The following is a 22,121-nucleotide window of genomic DNA, read 5'->3' as shown; positions in this document are numbered from 1 at the left end:
TCAACAGATGCTCTCTCGTGGCGTGTTGTTGAGAGTAAACTAGTCCCTTCATGGACCCCACAACCTGAAGTCACAGGGACTGAGTTTAGGCAATCACATCGGCCATGTAAAAGGCCCATTGCGTCCACTCCATCTGCCTGAATATTGTTCATTCGAATGACGTTTCACTGCACGATGGTAATGTGCAGATGCTTCATCTTGAAGTAGCCAAGTGTTCAACCATGTTGATAATGGTACCGTCATTTCCCATAACTATGGTCCTGAAACACAACTATGGTCCACGATATAACCATTCAAATTTTGTACTCCATAACGTAGTACCTCGTTTATCTCTATTTTTGCTGTACTGTAGTTTGAAGTCAAGTCACTGCAGCTATCTATGAACGGTCTATGTTACTCCTACAATGTTCTTTGGATGGTTGTATTGTGGACCATAGTTGTGTTCCAGGACCAGAGTTATGGGAAATGATGGTACCGTTTATTGTGGTAGGTTGTTCAGTCTGCAGAAAGCACAAATACGCAGCACCTGTTGACTGATTGTAGCATTTCTCTCTCTTCAATAACAATAATTGTACTTACTGTGTACTGTAGAGTGTCGTCTGAGTGACTGATGCATGAATAGCTTGGACGTAATGTGAACTCGCGCGTCCTACAGTGCCATATCTCGATAACAAATTCTTCACAGCTATATGTTTATATGACAAAATCTGTTTATATTGGAATATAGACTACTCTACAATACTTTATAGTACACAATTACGACTCATCCTATATTTAAAAAATTGCAGATTTATTAATATTTGACTCAACTTTCATTCATGGTCACTATATTAATTTCATTGTTTTTCATTTAGATAACTGTAAGTTTTGGGAGCCGACTCTTGCAGACAGCGTACAGCTCAAGTGATACTGGACTGGGAACTCATATGTCTTGGATCTTCGGGACAAACAGTCACCTAAAACGATCATCACAAATACAATCAGAGTTACAAGACAATGCAACAGATGACGAAGAATTCTCAAGCAAAGTTCCAACAGTAAAAGAACAAGAAACAGAAAACTAGTTGAATTACTTGAAGGCTGCCTATTGTTTTTCTTGTCTACAAGCCTGTCTGCAGTATTGGTGAATTAGTGATGTCTAAACATCAATTAAAGGAATTCTTTGAAAATTGCTGTATAAAATATATTAACTCACTTTCCATTCTTTGATGCTGCGTGCATGTAGGATTACAATGTATATTCCCAGGCATATCTTGAGGTTCATGTTATGTACCCTCCCTAATAAGAAGAACCCACAATATTAAATGGCCTTTACCACTTCACTTATGCTGAACATTACCTTTGCTATCATTCTGCCATTAGAAGTAATAAATTTCACAAATACAAATACTTTTATCTCAGAAATTAAATTCTTCACAATGTCAAGTTATATTTTAAATAGATTACGGCACTTAGCAACACTGTGTCAATTGCACGGTTATATAGTGTCATTGAAGTTGGTGACAGATAGTATTAAGGCCTCCCCACACCAACGCGAAATATTCGCAGCCGTGGCGGCGACGAATATTTCGCGTATACAGCGGCAACGAAATTCGTACGTCACCCCACACCAACGCGAAATATTCGCAGCGCTGACAGAGACCAAATTTCGAGCATGTAGAGGAATATCATGTCGTAGCTCCTATGATAGTCAATGAATCGCACTGTTATTTTTATGATTGGCAGGTCAATGTCTGAGGAAAGCATGGAACAAATTTTGAAGTCAAAATTGTTTTTAAAACGCGGGGGGAAAAAAAGATACTAATTTGGAAGTGATCTGTTCAAAATAGACATTTAGTTCTTCAGAAGTGGTTAGCGGTAAACTTTTTTATTTTTCACGTTAGATGGGGGATCAAAGCGAATGAAATGTTAAGAAAGAATGGAAATTACTTTTAAAAGTTGCCGCTATTCAAAATCTTTACTGGTTTTCAAGTTACGGCGAGTTAAAGAAAAGAGTATTTTTTACTTGGCGAAGAACTCAAGACAACCTCTTGTCTGCTAATACAGAAATCTTTGCTCTGATTTCAAATCCGCTTACAAAATACTTCCATCGCTTAAATTGTTTTAATTACTCGTATGTGTTTTGAGATGTAATAATGAATATTAAAATAAATGGAATTAAAATATAAATAATGCAATTAAAAATAAATGTAATCACAATATTAAAATAAATGTAGTTACAATATTAAAATAAATGTAACTGAAATATTAGAATACATTTAATTCAATTATTAAAAGGAAAAAAACAAAATGGCGAATGGTGATACCTAGTACTTAGCCTTAGATGTTGTGCTTGCGGTTGCAAACGTTGTCAAAGAACTTGGAGCTCTGGAGGAGAGAACACATAGAAAAAAGAAAGAAGTGTGTGAGAAAGGGAAATACATGTAGAAAAATACAAAAGTGCATCAGAAACAAGAAGTTAAAGATCTCTGCAAAGATAAATTACCTATGAAACGAATATTCAGAGAATCCCTCATAACATGAATTACCATCCCAGCACATATAAATAATTGAAAATAGTGTAGTGAAATAAAAATCCTTTATTGGTAATATATTTTTTATTCCTACTCAGAGAGATGACATTGGAAGATTCTCGGTCATTTAGCAATTTTCTAGGAATTGATGAGAGTATGTTCAATTAACTCCTAACACGATATAAATCTTTTAGTGCCATGAAATAAATACATTCACATTTGGAAACAATTATTATACTTTAATTGTCCACGTTTCTATTATAATGTAATATAATACGTCTAAACCCCCTCAATAACATATTTTTCATGTTTTTTTTTTCATCATTAGATACAAAAAGAAAACCATACTGACTTTTCTTTTTAGCAAACTAATACTCCCTTGAATGTATAATGGCTACATTCACTAAAATGCGCTCTCAACGCAGAAAGTATCATAAAATTCGTACAGTATTTGCAGTTCTAAATATACGATCGTGCAAAAATATTTACAATACACGTGTGTTAAGTGCGTAACAAAATCTCGAAAACAGAAGAGACTCTACTTCGTCTCGTCTTTTCTAACTTTTCTTTGATTCTGTTATAATGCGTCCTTCAAGAGACGGAAGACAAGAGATGATGCCAAGTATAAAATCTGGGAGGGGTTTGTCCCACAAGTAGTGATATTCCCATATAATTAATAAAATTATCCTGTTTATGTGTAAGTGTAAGTGTGAATCAGTATCTGCTAGGTGTAGTTTTTTGCTAATTTTTTCGGCGATGTATAAAATGGAAGGGGAAAGGAACTGGCCACCATACTCCATTATCTCCTGGCCTAGTTTCCTCATAAGTGGTGCCTTCTTGGTATCATTTGTGAGGTTCAGACTTTTCTTCGGAAAATTGACTAAACAACAATCCTATAATATTGTATTTAATATTTAAAAATTAATTGCAAGTCGGTTATTTTAACATTATGTAGACAAATATCGTATAATAAAATAAAAATATTAGCTTAAGTCCAAAACATTATTATTGATTGAGCTGTAGTGACACCAAACGCGAGTATTAATGTTAGGAGATACGGCGCGAATCCGTAAGGTCTAATGAAAACAATTAATAGGCCTATTTATGTTTATTGAAACAACTCTTCTGTACTAGCTAATACAAGGGTTCCTAGAGTATTTCATAGGACTAAAATATGAATGAGATTAGTTTTGACAAAAAATTGCTATTAAATATAGGCTTATATATTTGCTTTTAAAAATGAAACCTTTCCTAAACTAAGAAAATTATTAACTTCGAACTATTAAACCTTAGTAAGATGTTAAATGACGCAAAGTTCATACAGGTAGGTTCTCTAGAAATATATTTCTGTACTAAGCAATGCTATGATATTCTGAAGGACTGATAAAAGTCAACAAAGATGCGAATATGAAATTATTCCTTATAGACAGGCCGTATGTAGGCTAGACTTTTTCTCTTAAGATATGTTAAAGATGTGAATAACTTACCACTTTCATTAAATTCCAGTTTGTTTGCATCTCATATTCCCCTTTTTCCTTACTTACTTGTAATCCTTTAGAATAAATCGTATAAAACTGGATGTTTCCTTACAATTTCTCACAGAACACTATCATAATATTCGCGGCGGCAGCGAAAAATCCGCGCAGGCGGCGAATCTAAATTTCAACGCTGTAGATTCGCAGACGTCCAGCGATACTTTCGCGTCGGTGTGGGCACACACGTATACCGCAATGTACACTGAGGCAGTGGCAACTTTGCGAAGCGAAACATTCACCACCGGTGCGAATATTTCGCGTCGGTGTGGGGAGGCCTTTAGACGAGACGAGTTCGATGATTTGCTATGGGACTCCATGACATTTACCTTACAGTCGGGAAAAACCTTGCAAAAGTCCCAATCAGGTAATCAGATGATGCTGAATGTGAACACTTGCTTGAACTTGAGTCCCACTTGCCAACACCAAGACCATGTTAGTGGCCACAGCGAAGTCAATAAAATAGCTCTAAATAAGGTAGATATTAGCACCGTATTAGTTACTTCTAGCAAATGCGTTTTTTCTATAGAAGAAGGTGGTGGTGGAACTCTGTGTAAAACTTATTGGACTGGATGAGAGATAATTACTGCCCAGTGCACTGGGAATTCAAGACCTAAACGGAGATCATAAAAGATCACATTAAAAACCAGTCTTAAGCAAGTTGCAGTGGAAGTCGATTCGCTTTGGGCAAGTCAGAGGATAGTAACATGTAGTAGAGGCATATCATATATTATTATGTTGGGAATCCGGTGTGGCTTAGTGGATAGAGCATCAGCATGTAGAGCTGAAAACCCGGGTTCAAATCCCGGTGCCGGAGAGAATTTTTCTTTTTTCCACTCATCCTTCATCATATGAAGACGCAGAATTTCTGCACGGAAATATCATATGTACTTCGGTACATCGTAATAATGTATGATATGCGATAAATAATCACTTAGTGATTTAAGACAGCACTTACTCCGTTGGATCACGGCCACTTAGTTACTCATAATGAGTGCACCTCTGCACATGTATGGACATGGTGCCTCTGTCATACATCTATGACACAGAGCATGAGGGTAAGCAACCAGAGGGAACTCAAGAGGTGGAACTTAAACTGAGAGGATTCAATCCAGCATCGGGATGGGAATCCGGTGTGGCTTAGTGGATAGAGCGTTAGCACATAGAGCTGAAAACCCGGGTTCAAATCCCGGTGCCGGAGAGAATTTTTCTCTGTTCCACTCATCCTTCATCATATGATGACGCAGAATTTCTGCATGGAAATATTATATGTACTTCGGTACATCGTAAGAATAATAGAGGAAAATGTTTTACCCCTAGACCACTGGGAGCAACAAAACCAATAATCAATGCACTATTTCTATGGCAGTTTGAATAATGTCCATTCTTTGAATGTGACCAAATCATTTCATTTGTTTTGTGCAGATATAATTGAGGCGCTGACATGGGAAAGGTAGTAAGTGCCAAAAACAAAATTTTTCAGGGGAAGCAAAAAACAAATTTATGAACACTTTCTCACTTACATTATTACAGAAACTGCTTTAAATGAAAGGCATACACTCATGTTTGTGTTACATATGAAATTTGAAAAGTCTGGCACAGATTTATCCGTGAAATCCTATTTTATGAAAATACAACATTGAAATCACTCCTTAGCCAAACTGAGAATTAACGTTATTTATACATTATGCACAAATTTTTCGGTAAATTGCATGATACTTTTCATCGGGGAAGTCTAACATAGAGCATCAGGGACAACTGATCTTCTTTCAAGGCGTTGCAAGCACTGCAAGTTAGTGATTGACGTTAATAACTGTCCTTTCTTAAAAATCCTGTGGGCTGTCCACATTTCAAGGTCATTAAATGACTGTCTTGTTTTTATTAGAGGAAAATCAGCTCTTGAGAGTCTAATCCAGTTGAGGATGCTGATTTTGATAGGAGTTGTATTCAAAAACTTGTCACATTCTGCAGAAAAGTCGAAGAAATCCTCATCCTTCATCATTATTACATTATTAGGCCTTACCTCTTCTGGAACCATGGTCTTGCATCTTTGTTTTCTTTTCTCTGTGATGCCAAATTCCCTATCACATGGCATGTAGGAATGTTCTGAAACCAGGAATTTCAAGTCCACTGAATCAAAATGTTTCTTGGCAATAATGTAAATCAGGACCATTAGAATCATCCTATTCTTATTCAGCCCTGCACAGTTATCAGCCCATATTTGTCTAGACACACTCTGATGTTGTAAAAGGAATTACTACCTTCTCCGCTCCAACAGCTGTGCACATACAACTTACAACTTCTAGTGACTACGTTTCCAACTTCGTTTCATTACATACGGACATACTACCTTCTCTGTGCCATTGGCATGGCCATTTACTACCTTCTCAGTGAAAAACCTAAAAATTCGAATTTTTGGCAGTTACGACCTTTCCCATGTCAATGCCTCAATTATTAATTATGGTGTGTTATTCTGATTTTGTGCACAATATTTACAATGTTTTCTGGATATTCTGGTGGAACACATCTAACTAAAAATCAAACATTTAAAATGTTTTTCACTTCTGCACTTTCCCTCTTAATTGCAGGAAATAAAACCTTTCTTATTCTCATTCTGAGCATTTTCTTTCATGTAAATTTTACGCTTATAAATCTCCGAAAATAAGGTTTGCTAAAGTGAAAACGAATACAATTATGAGCTTCTTTATTCCTTACATATACACAATGTAATGGATATGAAGAGACAGAGTGGAGCATTTCAGAAACACCACTCAATCAATGAAACATGATACAATATTTACAAATTGGTAATGAATACCAAGATAAAACTGTGATGGAAAGTATACACATATACATTACAATGGAGTGCAGTGAAAACTGCCATTTTGCTATTCTGTACACGTGATGTAGAACAGATTAAAGAGGGGAAAATTCACATAAAAATTATTTCCTTATTCAACTATCAGTTCTCCATTTATAAAACATACAGTATTCTGTGCATTAAATGTTGCAGGTACCTGACCAGAATACCAATCCTTTTGTATATTATTGTTTCAAAATATGTCACTGAAGCCTCTAATTCTCTTCTTTATATATTTAATGTGTGTACCACTATGATAGTAAGTTCTACTTCACAGTAAAGATGAACTTGTGTAACTCACCAGGTTCTGTATCTCTATATTACAATGTTCCTAAAGAAGATTATCATTGTAGAGTTTACAAAAAATATTTGACATATACAACTTTTTAATAAATACATCTAAGTCATCAATAATGTGCTCATAGAGACACTAATAGTGGTGTGTCAAAAACAGAAAATATCAGCATTATTTTATGGAACTGTGAGACCACATTATCTTTATACCGTACTATAAATGTTAACAGACAAGGGGCAAAGTTTTGGAGTCGAAGTATTTACTTCAGACATTAGAATAACCCTTGAATTTTAAAATATCTTCAAAGAAAAATCTTATCAAATCACTATTTCTATGGGTATGCATAAATACATCCATAACTATTATTATTATATTTTAATGAGCTGGGCAAACTGTCACGAAACTTTCTCTCACTTACTAAGCGATTTAATTTTTTTTTTTTTACAAAATGTTTAGATCATTCTTAATGACCATAGAACTAAGAATTAATGTTATATATCGTCATTGATGTTTACTGAATTAGTTTCTCAGCTCATTGTGAAATATATTTTCTTTAACTTCATAATAATGATGAAAAGTAATTTATTATTACTTACATGTAAAATAAATCTGCATTACTGGTACTGTTACTAAAAGCAAAATGAACACAGAAATCGAAGAACTGGCAATAACTAAAAATACAATTTTTTCTTATTTAGTGAACACAAATTACAATGTATTTATTAAAATTGCTGTGATCTTAATAATTAAATCACACTCCCAATTGAAATTAATTAATGTGAAGGTTTTATAATAAATATTATTAACCATGCTATTAATCATCTTCAAATAAGTATTAGAAGTTAAATATTAGAGTAAAATATACATTATTAATTGGAACATATGGTGTAGCTAATTAGAAAAATATAGGATAAACAGAACAAAAATGTTGAATGAATCTACAGCATGGAAATTTTCATAGTGAATAACAAAATTTAACTACTTAAGGTCTACTTTTAGTAACTTTTGTAATTATATATGTAGTAGTACAGTAAATGTCACACACTCAATACTGAATTGAAAAGATACTGGTAGGTTACAAAAAGTCAAACAGTTTCACTAAAAATAGCAACTAGTGAAAATCATACTACAGCTAATTATTACAAATTAACTGCTTCCCACTTTCTAGATCAGGGCTCGGTAACTGAAGCAAATCAGAGCAGTGAGCACTATAGACTATAGTGAGAGGCAGCTAAGACTGCGCTGTTGGCTGTGTTACATGATCAAAGTGGACTGCAGTACTATAGCATTTTGAGATTGAACATGACGAGATTCATTGTTCCAAATGCTGAGAACAAAAAAAAAAAAAAATTGAAAGTTTTCGTAAATCAACCAAATAAATGTTTAAAAAAGATTTTCTTAATTACTGTACTTTGAAAATGACTGATTTAAAATAAATGATGAGAGAATAAAATAATATTTCTTCCAGTAGAAATTGGCAATTCTTTTAGTGCTTTTATTGTAAATATTTAAGATGTAATGGATATTTAGGTGTATATTTGTCTCATATTCTTACTATAGGCCAGATTTGTTAAAACAAAATTTTTTGTGCACACTCAGTTGTTTCATGAATTTATATCAGCATTAGTTACTGTTTGAAAATCATTACTTTAAAATTGATGGGATAATAATAATTAATACCCTGCCCTACTAGAAAATGAGATATTTTTACAAATACTTTCTAGTTCATTATTGTAATACTTAGTTGTAGCCTATATTTGTCGTATATGCTTAGGAGCAACAAAACAGATTAAGGATATTTCTGTGGGAAAGTGTAATTTGCGGCATGTAAAAGAACTCCTGAGGTACGATATGTTTCTCTCGACAAAATTAATGTTCAACTGTCACCCGAAATTGAATTTTGATGCTACATAACCCAGTTGTTGTAGTAGTATTTCTTGAGCAAGAGCAGCTCTCTATTACTCCATGGTGCATTTAGTTGCCCGGCCCTGTTCTAGATAGTTAAACAATCTTATTCTTCTTCTTGTTACTGACAGCCAATTGTGCGTAATAAAATATATTGCATACAAATAAAGTATCTTGTTTCAGATCATATAAGTTTGTCTATAGCAGGTATGCCCAGTTGGGGCAGATCTAGCCTGCAAATGAGGGGCAACAATGACGTAGAATCTCAGAATAACATGCAGGCACATGCACATTTCAGAAGATATTCTACGTCACTGTCACACCTTGTTTGAAGACTAGAGTTGCCCCGGCTGGGCATGTCTGGTCTATAGTCAGTAGTTTCAGCAAAATTTTGAATATATTTCACATTTTAAATGATCTTTCAGTAATGTTAAGTATATAATTCGAAAATGAAAATATGATTATCAAATATTAACTGTAAAATGTTTTTAAGTTTACAAAGTTAAATATTTTCAAGGTACATAATATACAAACATTTAGATATGTTCAAGGAACAAAATTTATTTTCCTTAAGATGTACATAGCATAAGAGAATAAAAGAAATATGAGAAAAATATGCTTACATTAAGTAGTAATTTTAGCATGAAACAATAATTTTGAATTAAGGTCTCTTAAAGTTCATAAAATTGCAAAGTAAATTCATACGCACTTTCATCACGTTCATGACAGATGATTTACATTCCGAAGCTAATAAAACATTTAGATATCTGGAAGACAATGTAATAATTAGCTTAGGAATAATTTTGTGTTAAGAATTTTGGCTGCTGTGTTTCTATCATTAGTGGAATGCAAAACAAATTAAGAATATTGTGGCAGCCATGTCGGGAATCGAGCACGCGTTCCACAGAAGGGAGGGCGCGAGAAGACAGGCAGCAGAGAGGGGAAAGACGCAAGTCAGTGGGCACTGGGGACGCAGCGCAGCGAAGGGTAGGAAGACTGCGGCGGCCGGATTGGAGGGGACGGACATCTAGATTCCGAGAGAGGAAGGGGCCAACTGTGGTGGAGAGTGGAGAAACTTCTCGAGACAGATTATTGTAACGAAACTTCCAGGATCGAAGGTTCGCGAAGTGTGGTTTAACAAATAAAAGTGAGCGGCCTTCGAAGAGAGTGAGTTCAGTCAGTCTTGTGAAGCAGCAGTGAGCGAGCAAGGAAGCCAGCCTTCGAGACCGGAGTTCGACTTGAGTGGGTCCGCAACTGTGGCAGCGACCAGGCAAGTGTGGCGAAACCGGAAGTCTTGAGTTCGAAGTTCAGTGGACTGTCTCTAGAAAACTTGGGTTCGATATGCTGTGAACTTGAGTGAATGAGCTAGAAGAACTAGCCAAGGCAAACGAACTGTGAACTGACAGTTTTGTTTTGTAAATAGTGCTTTGTGAACCTTAGGTGAGATTAGGAGTACACTGTTGTGCTCAATAATCCAAGTGAATTGTCACTGTCGTCTGTGGAGTGCAATGACGAATACTGTATTGCTGTGTGGAGTGAAATACCCATTGTTGACGGGAGTGTTTTAAATTCAGAAATAGAAAGCCATTATTGTTGTGAATAAAAGTAACATTATTGTTTTGAATTAAAAGTCACAATATAGTACATGGATTACTGTCTTCACGCTATGAGTTGGCGCGGGGAGTAGATAGGCGGGACGGGGGAACTTTACGCTACACTCTGACCTGAAAACTTCGTCCACTTACTTGGCTACAAGGGAACGGAGTCAGACATAAAAGATTCCACATCTTCGGTGCTGTCGCTATGGCTATCATTATCACAGTTTTCAAAATTTCTGGAGTATGATCTGTCCATGATAATCGTCTGTTTATGTTCCAGCCGTGTATATTAATTCGAATCTCTCAACAAAGCCATTAGCCCCACCGCCCCCATCCTGATGGACAACAATGAGTGTTCTGGACACATTTACGGTAGTCAAAACTCCCGTAACATTTTTATCCTGCCAGCACTTGGGAAACGTTAAATTGGTAGGCCTATCTATCCGCATTTCGTCCAGATTCCACTTTCCTAAGCTTTCTTATTTGCTGTAGATATCTTCACGTATTCTAATTTACAATGCTTTCCTCAATTTTTTTTTTGCTGCACACTTCTTCCACCTGAAATCATTTTTCTTCAGTATTCGTCTTAATGTTGTCTTTCATTTCAAATCAATTTTCTCTTGTAAAAGAGTAGACGTTTGTTGCAGCTTGGTACTATTTTTTACTTGTTATTTAACGACACTGTAATAACTACTAGCTTCTTCAGTGTCGATTGAATTGATGATGGCGAGATGGTATTTGGCGAAATGAAACCAAGGATTCGCCATAGATTACCTGACATTCGCCTACCGCTTGGGAAAACCTCGGAAAAAACAAAACCAGGTAGTCAGCGCAAACGGGAATCGAACTCACTCCCGAGCACAACTGCAGATCAGCAGGCAAACGCGCTACCTCCTCAGCTACGCTGATGGCCTTCTTTCTTTTTCAAATAAAAATTCTCAATTATATCTTTTTTGTCAATCTCCCGTCGAAGTCATCTACATTTGCGTTTCGGTAGTCTGGACGTTTACATTTTTTTCTCCCTCAGGTGTCGACAACGCACGTTCTTCTGTGCAGTCTTTCATTTCATTCCTTATATGCTGTATTGTTCTTGTGGATAGATTAGAGTACTTTCCTACCTTTGCTGTAGGTTTCGTAAGAGGAATGCAAAGGCACTGTTGTTGTTTTTCTTCATCACAGAATTATTTTGCACTTCTAATAATATTCCTTTCTTCGCTATAGATTGTCAATCCTTGTTTCCTCTTTGTCGACATATTTACAATAAACAAAAAACTGCTGTAAACCTAAATAACAGAATATAATAACATACATTCTATTAACTATATTATTATCAACACTATTAACACGAAAAGCAAAGGATAACTAAAACAATACAAGATTTGTGTATATTGAAAACAATTGTCTTGTTGAAACTAATAAAACACTACAGTAAAAACCCCACTATTATTTTCACAAAGTCGCAAAGATTCATAGACACGTGCAGTAGATGTTTGTGAAACAGGAATATTGCAGTGAACAGCGCGGTGCGCATGTGCGACTGTTTCCCTCCGCCCCGTCTAAGTACTTCAGCCGCCTTCTCCTGGCGTGACAACAGTACATACAGATGTATCAAGCTTTACTTGAATACATTCAAAGCTTGTCTCTACAGAATATTTCACATTCAAAAAGTATGCCCAACTGTCATTATTTCCGTAAAAAAGAGATGAAGGAAGGATGACATTATGATGTAATATTGCAATGTTCCTTGTTTATAAGATTTCGGTTTCACTATTATTTACCATTAACCACTTCCCTGATTAACCCGAGTTAACTCAGGTTGTTAACTTGTGTCAAAATTTATTAACCCAAGTTAACTCGTTTGAGTCCCATTTTCGCTGCTAGGGATTATATCCCGAATATATACGTTTCCATTCTTTCATTAACCTTTTCCTCACTAGATGGCTACAGAAGTTAATGATATTGCTATATCTGGTGGTGTTTTTTGTACTTCTTCCTTGCAAGTGGAATTCTATGCTCATATAGCATTCACACACTGTAGTGAGTAGATGCTAGTTAGTTTTGGCGGTTTCTGTTTGTGTTTAGTGTTTTTTGTGCTGTTTTGTGTAAAGATGGATTGTTAGTGATTCTGAAGCTTTTGATCAGGAATATATTCTTGTAGAAGATTAGGAAATGAAACATTGGTCTCAGAAGACGAAGTTATAGACCAACAAACAAATTCAGATCAGTTGATGTCGCATCTTTTCGACAGTGGTTTGAATAGAAGACATCTGGCACCATTTCTTCTGCACCTCCGAGGTCCCCATTCCCTGAAATTTTAACATTGTTTCTGATAACGATAATTCTCAATTTTTTAAATTATTCTTTAATAATGACCTCATCAACATTATATTTGAGGAGACGATTTGGCATGCTAATAAGTGTTCACAGAATGCTGAAAATAATTCGTGGCGGCATACTACAAACTCTGAAATACGTGTACTTTTGAGCATAGTGATACTGCAGAACATTATTCACAAACCTGAAGAACAGATGTACTGGTACAAATATTCAATGACTGCTACACCATTCTTCTCAAAACGCTCTCATATAGGAGAGCAGATACTACTGTCTGGAATGCAATGTACCACTGTGCGTAATACCCTGCTTTTGAGTCTATCACACGACAAGCAACATTTAACGCCTTAATAACAGCACTGGTATTGTACCTCATAAATTAATCCATAAAAAAACATAAGTTGGTAAATAGTTCAGGAGAAAATCAAAGTGGGACAACTACCAGAGCTGGAATCAAGGCGCACGAGATAACTTGGGATAATAATTCAGGTATGAATGTATGTCTATTTCATAGTGATTTTTTAGGTATGTAAGAAAATTAGTGATGTACAGTGATTCTGCAATATTAAATGGCCTCTTTACGAAAATAAAAAAATATGACACTTTTTTCACAAAACTGGTAAAATATATAGTAAGGGAAGAGGTTAATTTACTAATCCTTAATCTCTTTATTGTCAAACTATCGTTAAAATGGTCTGAATTCCAATGTTTTCAAATAAACCATGGTTTATATTGATATATCTATATTAAATTGATGAAAGAAACATTTAAACATTAGCACATTGTACTTACATTGCGAGTCATAATGACATGATAATGGAATAAATTTTTATTGTAGCATGTTCCTTGTAACAGTTCTACAATTAATAAAGCCTGATGTATTTTCCGCATATAAGATGTAATGCAGCACCTGGTTTACATGACTAGGGAAAGGATGTTTATTTTGCATCTAATTTACTCCATGAATATGTCTTCATTATAGATTATTCATAACACTTTACCTATAAACAGACAGAAAAAGCAGCAAACAAACAAACACAACAAAGGAAAAAACAGAGCAGAGTCGTGCATAAGAAATTCCTTCACGTGTAAACCTAAGCTCTCATGGAATCAACCGAAGTCTTCCAAAGGGGATTTAGTGTATGGCAGCCAGTTATATTTTTTTTTTTATCTAAAACTGTACATATCAACCAGAACTTCAATCAGAGGTACACACAACAATGATGTACCTTATTTCTGTTTTGCTCCTATCGCTTCACATGATGTGGAGTGAAGCCTTTCCCGATATAAGAACTGTTTACATGCCAATCAAAGATGAATTATGGAACATTTGAAACACTGAGGATGTATGTCACTGTGAATTGCAATTCTGGTTACATGTATTTTGAAGGAAAGAATGAAGAAAAACTAACTGAAAATTAATTTAGTGATATGTGTATCTAATGCCTACCCACTTCACTTGCGTGATTCAGGTTCCAGATGTTGTGGATAGATAGCAGGACTGTGACCCATTTTTCAAGTTGCACATCACTTCTGCAGGCCACGTTAAATTTAATAATGTTAATTGCTGTATTCTATACACAATGAAATGTAAATCATATCTTTTTCGTGAACAAAGAAGTACATAACATTAGATTTGTATTAAAAAAGTACTGTACTGAATATTCAATTATCTTGAATAAGAAGCAAGCATTTATATATATTTTTAAAATTATAAATAGTTATTTACTGATTTAATTTCAGTTATTCCAGTCTCTTGCATGTCAAAATAGCACCCTGATCCATTGGTTGGATAAGCGAAGTTGTATTGGGAGGCAATGCCAGGCATTTTATTTTTCCATCCCTGCTACACATATTTGCAGTTGAATTTGATGGAGTTTTGTCTACAAGCAAAACAGCTTTGATGTCACTAGGGGGCAGTCTTTAGAACTTCAATTTGAAATTGTCGCACTTCGGGAACAAATTGTTTTTGAAACCAGTCTAGTGTCATTTCTTGGGTGAACCATGCATTTTTTGAATTAGTATAATACACAGGTAGAGTATTCTTTATGTGCTTTAGCACATGGCGAGCTGCCGACTATCACTGATTTAATACTTCTGAAACTCGTGGAAGATATTTTTCATAGAAAATATTAAGTACGGACACTCAAACAGTAGAACAAGGACTGAATGTCTTGCTATAAATTGTACGAAGGTTCTTCTGATCATTTCTTTGAAAGCAGGTAGTCAGTATTATACAAGTTGGAAAAAACACCAAGTAACTGTTCTTATTGTTGGCAGTAGTACCAGCAAATAGGGATTATAAAGAATGGACACTTCGCGTCAGTACCTTTGATGTAGCCGGACTGATTTCAATGACCTTCAAGTCAGATAAAGCGTGAGATTCTGCTTTCTCCCTAGAGTTGGCGCTAACATCACACCAGCTAGCAGTCGACACAGCGGAAATATAACACGTCATATAATTAATATATCTAGGCACATTATGTACTCAAATAAAATAAATTGGATCCATAAAATAATAAATCCGTCATTAACTGTAATGTCTAGGCTCTAGAGTTCCTTTATAATGAGAGTTGAGACGTTGACCCCAACAACAATTAAAATATGTAATGATTTGATAGCGCTGAAAATGGAAAAACAAAACTCTTACGAGAAATAAAACCATATATATATATATATATATATATATTATATACAAATATTAAACGAATTCGATACTTAATTTTATAATGTATTATATTATTTTATAATATAATTTATGATATCTGAAATATAAAATATTATTATTACAACTAGTTTGTCACTGAGAAATAAGGAAAAGCTGTTAACTTGAATTTATTTGAAGCAAAGCGTTACTGGATCATGCAATAAGGTAGGCGATGTTTGGATCCTGTGTCTCAACTCTATTCTCAATTATTATCTTAGCGTATGCTCGATTACACTAACCTCTAGTGCTTGAAAGTGGAACTATACGCTGGAGCACAGAGAAACAAAACACAGGAAAATTCGCTCGGTGTCCATTCTTTATAATCCCTATTCGCTGGTAGTACTATGCAGGGCCGCCGAGAAGGGGGGGCAAAGGGGGCAAGTGCATATGGGCCCGTGAGCAGTAAGGGCCCGTCAGATTAAGTGAGTCTGATTACTTTTTATTATTACAAATAGTTATTCACAGATAGATACTGGTACTAAAAAATTTTGTAAGAACATTTGTTACATGAATGTGGCATATTAACCAACAATAGTAGAATTAATACAAATTACCACTTCATTACGTGAATGTTTAACTTTTATATAATAGAATATCGATTTCCCACTTTAACAATCATCGACATGACACTTCACGGCTCCGGCATTTGCCTGAAATATGTTCCCGCAGGGGCGGCTTTTATTAAGGGGCACATGGGCACGTGCCCTCCCAGTGATTTTTATTATCGTATTATGACTATATTATAATACAATTTAATTGCATTATGAAATAATAACTTAAAGAGTTTCATATTTTCATTGCTACTAATGTTTTCAGAATCTGTAGTAGTCTACGAAACCCAAGTTTTCTGAACAGGTAATAAAAAGGGCTCTCTCTTCTCGTGCCCAGCGATGGACGAGGAAGGGATGGGGGTATGAGTTGTAGGAAGGCGGAGCTCTCTGCCTCAGACCGTGTGCTTTGGGCACTGTATTTGCCGTGCCCAGCAAGTCTCTTAATTTTAGGAACAGTCCAATTAGCTGCGTGCCATTATTAGGGGTGTTGATATTTGCTGTATAGCAGACGACATTTTACAGCTAAACTTGACATGAAAAACGTTAAATGTAAGTTTACTAATTTAAAAGCTCGACTCACTGTATAAATCACGTGTGCTTGTGTATATATATATATATATTCATTTATCACAGTTATGTTGTTAATGCTCCCTGTAAACTTTTATGCTTCCATCGTAACCAAAAAAGAAAGTTTACATTACAATACATGAAGTTGGCAGTTCTCAAAAAGCTTTGTCACTGACAATAGAGAATCTTGGCGGGTGTTTTGCCGCCTTCAGTGCACACTACAGTTGTCAACTGAGTTTCCCCAAGTCCAGTGTTGCGGTAGTAAGAAGGCAGGCAGTTGCGTGATCTGTGAGCACGAACGAGTGAGAATCAGCACATTTCTGTGAATTACACTTAGAATTCCATTTAACTTTCCTCTGGGCGTAGCAGTGCTCTCAATTGAGAGAAAGATGCTACATTCTATTCCGAACTTCAACAATAAAGTTATAGAGGTTTTTGCTCGCAGAAAGAACCAAAAAATGGAGCTCATCTATAAAAATTAGAAAGGTTAGTGCACATAAATTGGTCTTATATGTTTTTAATTTTCAGGGTTCATCATTAAGGTTGTGCCCCACTTGACAGAATGGCCTTCGGCCGCCACTGTGTTCCCGTCACTTGTACCGAAAATGTTTAATTGGCTTGTCCTCTTAGTGGACTCTTCCAAATCCAAGCCGGAGGATTACGTTTCCTTTTCAGTAGGGCCTACATAGTATGTTTCGTGACGAAACTTTCGTCTTTTCGTTGTCGTTTGTCTAGTAAATTCTGCTCATTAGTGTTACGAATGGACAATGGACAAGTAGAAGCATAAGTCGGGAGTTGAGAAATGCAAGGAGAGAGAGAAAAATTGGAACATATTAAAGAAGGGAATAGAACTTTGTTTGAAGTTGGTGTGAAATTGACCTCCTTGGAAAACTAAAAAGTAGCAGACAAATTGTGTCATTGAATGTGTTGTTCAAAGACAAGAGCCTTTCCAGAAACAGTATTAAAGTATTTTTAAAACTCAACAATGGAAAATGTGTTCCCAGAGATTGCCTAGTGTGAAGTGAAACAAATCAGAGAAAACAGTACAGTGACTGATTTGTTTCACTCCACACTAGTCAGTCACTGGCAACACATTCTTCACTCTTGACTTTTGAAAATAATACTGGAAAGGCTCTTGTTGTCACTTGGAAGGTTATTATGCAGGTTGAGGGTACTTTCTCGAAGAACACATTCAATGATACAATTTGTCTGCCACTTTTTACTTTTCCAAAGTCGCATGTTACTTGCCATGACTCAGAGTTAGGAACTGGTGTGGGTAAATTTATTTCACTTGCACATATTAACACATCATTTTTACTATTGTTTGCTTGTTCTGATTCAATACTGCTGTTATCAGAATTTTTTCTAGACAGCCACAACCATCAGTAGGCTATTCACTTCTAAGTATGAACTGTCTTCATTTTTGACAACCTGAACAGACGGGCTTGAGATTGGTTTATTTTCTGCACCTTCACCAGCAACGCTCAATTTCACACCAACTTCAAATAAAATGAAGGAAATAAAAATGTATTCAGAGTAACAATGTGTCAAGAAAGACTGAGTAACCTTGGCCTCCTTAGTCTGAAGAGCGACCGCCTATGGTCTATGGGCAAGCAGATGGTGCGTTGCAGTTGTAGACAATTTTCAGCAGGACGCCAAAATGTGCATGACAAGGAGCACACTGGGAGGCCAACCATCATCAGAGACGACCTTGTGGAGCAACGCAGCATCTGCTTGCTCATGACATTAGGCCCATAGACCTGGCACAGCTGACGATCAATTTCAATCGACGCTATGTCCTGTGCATTCAAAATCTTTATCACTGGCCGCACTTCACACGTGGTGGCAGCTGAAATAGGAACATCCATCTTCAATCAATACAACGAAGCCACTGAGAGCACTTGGGAAGTTCCGCTAGAGCATGCGCATGCCAGGACATTATTCTATCATGTACACGCAGTCGCTTCGCGCAACATATGGTTTGCTAGCTGTGTGATGAATGTAATATATTGTGCTAATGTGAAGTTTCGCTAAAAGTTTTCAATGCAACAAAAGTGTAGGCTATATTTTTATATTCGTATCTGTGTATGGGGTTATCTTTTATTTATTTTGCAAATAATTATTATGGTCAGAATAATTGGTAACTTGTCATTTTTACTTTTTTTTTCAACGGGGCCCGAGCATAATATTGGACAGGGGCCCATAAATCCTGTCGGCGGCCCTGGTACTATGTAAAGTTAAAGGTTGTATTTTATTTTGAATAAACTTTATTTATTCAGCTTCCTCTAAGTGGACAAAGCTTACCATAAAATTACTTAAAAAAAAAGAAAGGTAAACAAATATAGTGGAAAAGAGAAAATAATAGAGAAAGAAAAAAATACAATTATAAATAATTGAAAACGATTAAACAAATCATCACTGATACCAGTTCTTCCTAGTATCTATCATGTTATCAGGTGATTGCAGTCATCTATACACTCTAGAAAAAAATAGGTAATAATATAAGCATTGCCTACGCTATAGTATTCTCTGCATTGCTCTGCGTTACTGGAATAATTGATCTCAGAATTGGCTCCATTGACATAGTTGCAAATGCGCCTCTAGATGGCAGGCAATTACACCCTATTTATGCATTGCTTTCAATGGTCAAATTAATCAAATTGCACAACACAGTATGAAATAAAATTAAGAATTTGAATAGTTCTAACCATGATATATCATTTTAAGTGCGATTTATGTGAAAAAATTGCGTTACAATAAATTTTCTACAATTTTATATTGTTCAAATTATGGGCAGTATGTCTACCATTATAAACTTGGATGGCTACAGAAATCTGGTTTTCGTCTCATGCTGGTTTTGGATCTGACCCTGTTGGTTCTGGTTCTTGTTCTGACCTTGACTCCAAAATTTGGCTTGTTTTTGGAAAAGCAGAACCATAGTTTCTTTTAGCTGCGACATTACCTACGTTTGTGAATGCCTTCGTCGTGTCCTTGAAGATATGATGGATAATCTTAAAAAGTGGTCAGGACAGAATTTGGAAGAAGTCGCATGTTTTTGGTGGAAATACTAAAACAAGTTATGTGAAAATGTGAACTGCACACTAAACTACTTTTGTTCAAGTCCTGCCGCAATATTGATTTAGCCCATTTTTCACGCAAGTCAACATTTGATGGAAAGTGATGTCAGTTCCATTTTTATCTTCACTTTTACAAAAGGGTACGCAACAGTAAACCATTATGAATCGAATTGTAGATCAGAATATCAATGCCATAGTCTGAAAACAATAAGATACTCTGTATGCAAACAAAGTAGGCCTACAATAGGATTAGTATCAGTCATTTGGGCATGCTGTACATGTTAATAGGCAACAAGTAACGAACTGATGTCCACCTGTTTCCCATATTCAGGAACAGAACAGCACACCCAAACATAATGTGACGCTACGATACTGATTAGGTTGCTAAAGTAAAATGATGTTATGTTATCTTTTCAGTTTCAGAGAAAACCACTGTACGAATTAACGGGGGGGGGGGATGGGGGATTACCCCCCTGTTGGAAAGTTATCCCCCTCTCATAAATTCATACTAACATCCCTGCCAGGGATATCTTCTACAAAATATAATTGTTTTAATACGAGTATACTTTATAAAATATAAAGTAAGCAAAGAAAATAATATTGATCTATTAATATCACCGGTAAGCTGACAACAATTAATAAATTAGGAATTACACATCTTATCTTAACTCATTCACATTTTCAGAGTGCGATCCAGTCGTGATACAGAGGTGTTATACATTAATTTATTATTGTTACTTCCAATGTTTACATTTTATCACAGTAATGTCAACAACAGGTATAATAATAATAATAATAATAATAATAATAATTATTATTATTATTATTATTATTATTATTATTATTTTATGTATGGTATTCTCTAGGATTCTATCCCCTCCTCATCAGAAATCTTAATTCGCACCCTGGATAAAACTGCACTATCATATACGATTACATTTTATAAATACAATTACATTGCTTTATATTAACAAAAAATTCACTGTATGGTACACATAAAAACACTTTTCACAAGCTTTTTCCTGATTTATCTAAACCAATATCACAATTAATGCGCCAATTCCCCTATACAACCAATGTAAATTCGGTGTAAATAATGGTGTAATTGCACAGATTCACGTCCTCCAAAGAAAGCAAAAGCAGTTTAATTGGCTGGGAAAGTCATGACGTCCATGTTCTGCAATTGTAAGGGGATAATTATGATTGACTATGTAGCAGAGGGGAGAGCAATAACCGGAGAATATTATTCAAATCTCCTGCAGCAACTGGAAAGGAACATTTGCGAGAATAGGATCGGGTATGGCCAAGAAGAAAGTGTTGGTTCATCACGACAATGTACTTGCGCACACGTCTGTAATTGAGGTTTCTAAATGACATGAACTATGAAACTATAGCTTGAATTGTTGCCGCAGCCCTCCCCCACTCTGCAGAGCTCGCACCCTCAGATTTCTTTCTTTTCCCAAGGCTCAAAACTCACTTGGCTGGGAAGAAATTTTCGTCAAATGAAGAGGTTATTGCAGGAGCAGAAGATTTTTTTGCAGACCTCAAGGAATCTGTGTACAAGCATGGTATAACAGCACAGCAGCACTGGTGGACCAAATGTGTGAATCTCAGAGAGGGATTATGTTAAGAAATAAAAGCTATTTCAGAATAATCCTAGTTTAATTTCTATGTCAGGCTACCAACTTTTCAAACAACCCTCATAATTGTGCTGCAATCAGTGGCAGCGGCTGTGTATAAGCATTGACGCATGCATACACCCTGTAATAAATTGAATTCGTATCATTTTCTATTGGTTTCTCATTGTTCAATTTGTCAACACTTTCTTCCAAAAAAAATCTGTGTTCTTTCACATGGTTGCTTAAATTTCCGCACACTGTACATCAGCGCTGTACTTGGGCTTCTATTCCTATACATCTTTGCATGCACTCAAGGGCAAAGGCGAGTGAGGGGTTGGTAGTGTGCAGGGACGGTGTACACAAAATATGGTCTTTCAGGAGCATCACCTCTGAGCTGCTACTGCGCTCACGCATCATTTTCTTGTTTTTTTGCCAATATGCGGTAAAAACATCAGCAAAATGCTAGTCAACACTCTCGAATGAACAGGGTGCTTCCATCTACTGACTAAGGAACAATTAAGAACAAAACATATGCCATCATCTTAAAAACACAATCCAGAGAA

The 22,121-nt window shown here is 35.8% G+C and overlaps 1 protein-coding gene across 2 annotated transcripts in view; it reads left to right on the top strand.

Moving 5' to 3' along the window:
• Positions 1 to 8,602, top strand: part of LOC138700406 (peripherin-2-like) — a 37,212-nt gene extending 28,610 nt beyond the window's left edge. For both annotated transcript variants that reach the window (XR_011332347.1, XM_069827026.1), the window contains exon 3: positions 855 to 8,602. Coding sequence is in view for 1 of the 2 variants with exons in the window: in XM_069827026.1 (XP_069683127.1) it covers positions 855 to 1,064 (210 nt within the window). In the remaining variant the exon portion in view is untranslated. The remainder of the gene's footprint in view (positions 1 to 854) is intronic.
• The last annotated feature ends 13,519 nt before the right edge of the window (positions 8,603 to 22,121 follow it).

This window comes from Periplaneta americana, chromosome 1, assembly GCF_040183065.1.
Source record: "Periplaneta americana isolate PAMFEO1 chromosome 1, P.americana_PAMFEO1_priV1, whole genome shotgun sequence".
Taxonomy (NCBI): Eukaryota; Metazoa; Arthropoda; class Insecta; order Blattodea; family Blattidae; genus Periplaneta; species Periplaneta americana.
Note: the sequence above shows the minus strand (reverse complement) of the source record. Positions and strands in the feature narration are given on the sequence as shown.